This window comes from Centruroides sculpturatus, unplaced genomic scaffold (assembly GCF_000671375.1).
Source record: "Centruroides sculpturatus isolate CEXI.00-Female unplaced genomic scaffold, Cexi_2.0 scaffold81, whole genome shotgun sequence".
Lineage (NCBI taxonomy): Eukaryota > Metazoa > Arthropoda > Arachnida > Scorpiones > Buthidae > Centruroides > Centruroides sculpturatus.
The window spans coordinates 531,710-536,467 of record NW_019384371.1 but is presented as its reverse complement, the minus strand read 5'-3'; the positions used below and the strand labels follow the sequence as shown (position 1 = coordinate 536,467).

At 34.8% G+C, this 4,758-nt stretch overlaps 1 protein-coding gene across 1 annotated transcript; it reads left to right on the top strand.

Moving 5' to 3' along the window:
* The first annotated feature begins 2,621 nt into the window (after nt 1–2,621).
* On the top strand, nt 2,622–4,034 carry LOC111614967 (ribose-phosphate pyrophosphokinase 1-like). The gene is made up of 3 exons (XM_023356341.1): nt 2,622–3,201; nt 3,631–3,814; nt 3,885–4,034. Exons 1-3 carry the CDS (start codon nt 3,080–3,082, stop codon nt 4,017–4,019), a joined length of 441 nt encoding a protein of 146 aa, XP_023212109.1. The 5' UTR covers nt 2,622–3,079; the 3' UTR covers nt 4,020–4,034.
* Nucleotides 4,035–4,758: the final 724 nt, after the last annotated feature.

The following is a 4,758-nucleotide window of genomic DNA, read 5'->3' as shown; positions in this document are numbered from 1 at the left end:
AGGGATCTGGCTATCCTTGTAGTATATAGTCCTTGGGCTAAACCGGGTGAGGTTGGTGCTCTGTAAAGCGCATGCGCAAATCTGGCTTTTTGGATCTGACAATACAGCGCGTCCACTCCGCCACTAATATTCGAATGTACAATAGCAATCTTATTTTTTTTCACGTGTAGTAAAGAAATTTGTAATAAGATACACAATGCGGTTATAATAAAATATTGCGCGATTATTTTCATATAATTAAAATTAATATGTATTTATTTTTTAGAAAATACAAGTGAAGCGGCGCATCCACCGCGTCCAATGACGGCACGCCACTGCTGTCAAATGCATAGCAGTGCTGTGCGATGTCTATAATTTTAACATCGATGTCAAATATCGATGTTCGCCTAAGCATCGATGCTAAATTTCGATGTCGGATTTCACATCGATGTCTGATCGATGCCCATTGCAACATCGATGTTCAATCAAGATAAACTCAAACAATTAAAAAAAAAAACAAAACTAGGTTTGTTCGAACAGAAGTTCCTGATGCATGCGCAATTTCATTTTACAATGCGAAGAATAACGTGCATGCCGGTTCTAAATCAGTTACAGTTAGGGACTTGCTTAGGAGTAATGTAAGTAACCTAAATTAAGAAAGAGCAGGTACAGATAACTTAGCTCTATTTGATACGTGTACGATCGTACATGCAAAAAAAAGTCGACAGGGTTTTTTTTTTACTCTTTCCGCCCTGTGGGCACTAAGAGGGCCTTTTATAGCAGGCCCATTATGGGTTCGGCCAGGCCCACAATGGGGCGACCGGGTGGTGAAGGACGGGGCCCGACATATCCGAACGGACCACCCCCCGAAAAATTCCTGGGGATTCCTTGACCCGTCCGGATTCGATCTCGGATCCCCCAGAGCGGTAGGCTGCCACCTTGACCGTTCGGCCATCCAGCCTCAAAGTCGACAGGTTGCACAAGTCGGCGCAAACAGACTAACATGGCAGAGTTGAGGATGAGTTTCAATGAGTGTGAGTTCGTTGTTAAAATAGTGTAAATTTGTAAACATATTTGCAAGAACTTTGTTTCATCGCAATTTCACAATTTCTACGAAATTCCCGGACTGTCCGGGTGAAAACCGAACAGGTGGTAACACTAGGAACAANTCGTTCATTGTTAAAATAGTGTAAATTTGTAAACATATTTGCAAGAACTTTGTTTCATCGCAATTTCACAATTTCTACGAAATTCCCGGACTGTCCGGGTGAAAACCGAACAGGTGGTAACACTAGGAACAAAGAATGACCTGCATGCATCGATGACTCAAAATTCACATATTGCTAACATCGATTCAGGATCGATGTTTTAAAAACATCGGAAGATCGATGCATCGAGGAACAAAAACATCGATTTGTCGATGTCACATCGATGCATCGCACAGCACTAATTGCATAGTATAACACTGGCATGGATGTCGATCACGTACAGTACGTGATGGCCTGCAGAATGGCGTTTGTTATGCAGGAGGTAATTGTGCAAATTAATCATTACATTCACAGGATTTAGTAACACGGTATCATAAACAATACACACAAACTCGAAATGTTTTCATCTTACTGCAAAATAGAGAATAAAAAGTAAACACGTCATTTCTACGTAGTAGGATGCAAACGTTCGGGAACTCGGCTTGTAGTTTTTTGCTTTGAATAGTTTAAAACACCGACGCACTATCACCTTCAAAGTAACCACCTACACGAGCTAGATTTGACCACTCCAGACGGCACGAACCCTAGCTATGCCACTGCCTGAAGCTCCAGAGGATACAAATTCAAGTCCGGATCGGTTCGGAAAATTTCAAGACTGACATTGTGAGTTAAATAAGAAGCGTCGGGTTCTGTCCTCCGCTTTCATTGTAAACATGCTCGAACCCATGACGAGCATGTAAAAAGGCCTTCAGGAGGGAGACGCATCGACGTATAAAATATTAACATTAGGGTACGTTCGTAAAGAGTTAAACGAGAATGACGTCATCGTTATTCTTATTTAGTTAGACTTTTCGAACGATTCGTTTATAACTAAATGGATGTTTCTAAAATCGAAGATATGCTTATCCGAAATATTTTTCTTAGATTGTTAGCGCAGCCTTATCCGAAATATTTTTCTTAGATTGCTTCGAGTGGACAGTTATTCCAATCATTTCACCTTTTAATTCAAAATTTAAACACTCGAGTAGATTTAGAAACATCGATATCGTCGGGCGCCATTTTCATAACGAAGGGTACGTTCGTAAAGTCGAACGAGTTAAACGCGTTAGTAACGAATCGTTCTAAAAGTAGTAGTGTCGCTCAGTGCGCATGCTCTGCGGTGATGACGTTTCGAACGAAACTCTAACGAAATTAACGAAGGAAAGAGTTAGTTCACTTCGTTAAGAAAATGGCGGCCGACGATATCGATGTTTCTAAATCTACTCGAGTGTTTAAATTGTGAATTAAAAGGTGAAATGATTAGAATAACTGTCCACCCGAAGCAATCTAAGAAAAATATTTCGGATAAGGCTGCACTAACAACATTCATATCTTCGATTTTAGACACATCCATTTAGTTATAAACGAATCGTTCGAAAAGTCTAACTAAATAAGAATAACGATGACGTCATTCTCGTTTACTCGTTCGACTTTACGAACGTACCCAAGAAGGTAAACTAACTCTCGTGAACTTCGTTAGAGTTTCGTTCGAAACGTCATCACCGCAGAGCATGCGTACTGGGCGAGACTACTACTATGCGAACGATTCGTTACTAACACGTTTAACTCCTTCGACTTTACAAACGTACCCAATAAAAAAAACAAAACAAAAAAAAACAATTACATTAATTTAATATCTTTAACTTTCTATTTCAGAAATTCTTTATATTTATTTTTATTTTAGTAACTTACTCACTCTTAACCTTTCATTATATATTTAATATAAAAATAAAATGCTGCGTTATCGAAATTGTCAGACAAAAGAGGGAGCTGTTTTATCATTAGTGACTTTCCGTCTGCCGGTTTGAGTGCTAACAGTCCATAAACCGAATCATTTTTTTGTAAGTTAAAAAATGCCAAATATAAAAGTATTCGGAGGATCGTCTCATCCAGATCTTGCCCAAAGAATTGTCGATCGTCTCGGTATAACATTAGGAAAAGTTGTCCTTAAAAAATTCAGCAATCAGGAAACGTGGTAAGTTACGTATAATGTAATATAATCAGTTCTTTTGTCAAATTTTACTTTAGAATTGCTTTGACCAATGTATTTATATCTAATATCTGAATTATTAAAGCAGTTTACATAATGCTTTGTAAACTCTAATGATTGTTTATATGATTTAATGTCACTTGATAACATAAACCATGAGGAATAAGATGAATGCTTTAGATGTTAACTTACATATATCTAGAAAACTTGCATATAATACAAGAAAATTCTTGATTAAATTCTTAAATAAAAATTAATATTAATTTTATATTATTAAAAACTTCAATTTTTTGTTGTTTTTTTTTAAATATATATTTTGCAATTTGAAAATGTTTTGTTTTTCACAGTTGATAAATATTTTGTTTGTGAGTTATTTAAAAACACAAAGATTTGTGTAAAATTTTTATTTTTTAGTGTTGAAATAGGAGAGTCAGTTAGAGGAGAAGATGTTTATATAGTTCAAACTGGTTGTGCTGAAGTTAACGATCATCTAATGGAATTGCTTATTATGATAAATGCATGCAAAATAGCGTCGGCTTCTCGTGTTACTGCCGTTATCCCCTGTTATCCTTATGCTCGTCAAGATAAAAAGGATAAGGTTAGTTTTAATATGGGAAATTAATAAAAATTTTAAAATCGTTTAAAAACTTTTAATTTAATGACTTTAGAGTCGAGCTCCCATTTCTGCTAAGCTAGTTGCCAATATGCTTTCTGTTGCCGGTGCAGATCATATTATAACAATGGATTTACATGCTTCACAGATACAAGTAAGTTACTTAATTTATACTAATGGAAACAATTAAAAATTAATAATGTAATTAACTTCATAAGATTGATCATTCACTTTTAGGAATATAATTATTAAATTATTAATTTTAGTATATGTGTTTTTTTAGATATAATTTATTAATTATAAACTCCTCCTTTAGTTGTATATAATACAGAAATACTGAGTTAATTATGTTAAAATTTTTAGAATTGAGTACAACAGATCTGTTGTTTTTTATTTTTTTTATTTTGTCATTAACAAAATTAATGGTATAATGACAATTGCAGATTGGTTAATTCAAGATAAACTTTCAAAAGCTGTATTTTTCAACTATCAATAAATAAATATACAGGAAATCCTCATTAGTTTGAAATTTGAGGGACAAAATAATTATGACTTTAAATTAGCCAAGATTTACATATTTTTGTACAGATGCTAAATGCCATGTAACTAATGAACTTTATTAAGCAAACAGAATATGGCTACATATACAAAATACTACTTTTATTGGTTAATAATAATTAATAATAATATAAATAAACTGCAGGTAAACAGCATGTGTCCACTGAGTATGTCACAGATTGCCAGATAGGTTTTAAAAAAGTAAAGCAGCATTCTCAAAATGTAATTCAAATTATTTTTAAAATAGCCCAAAAAGTAGTAAGTTGCCCAAATCTAGTAGCACAGAGCCCTACAAATATCTCAGTCTGCTACTTGTCCCCAGAACCCAATCTTGCAACCCTGAAACCCTGAAATATTTTATGAGATAAGAG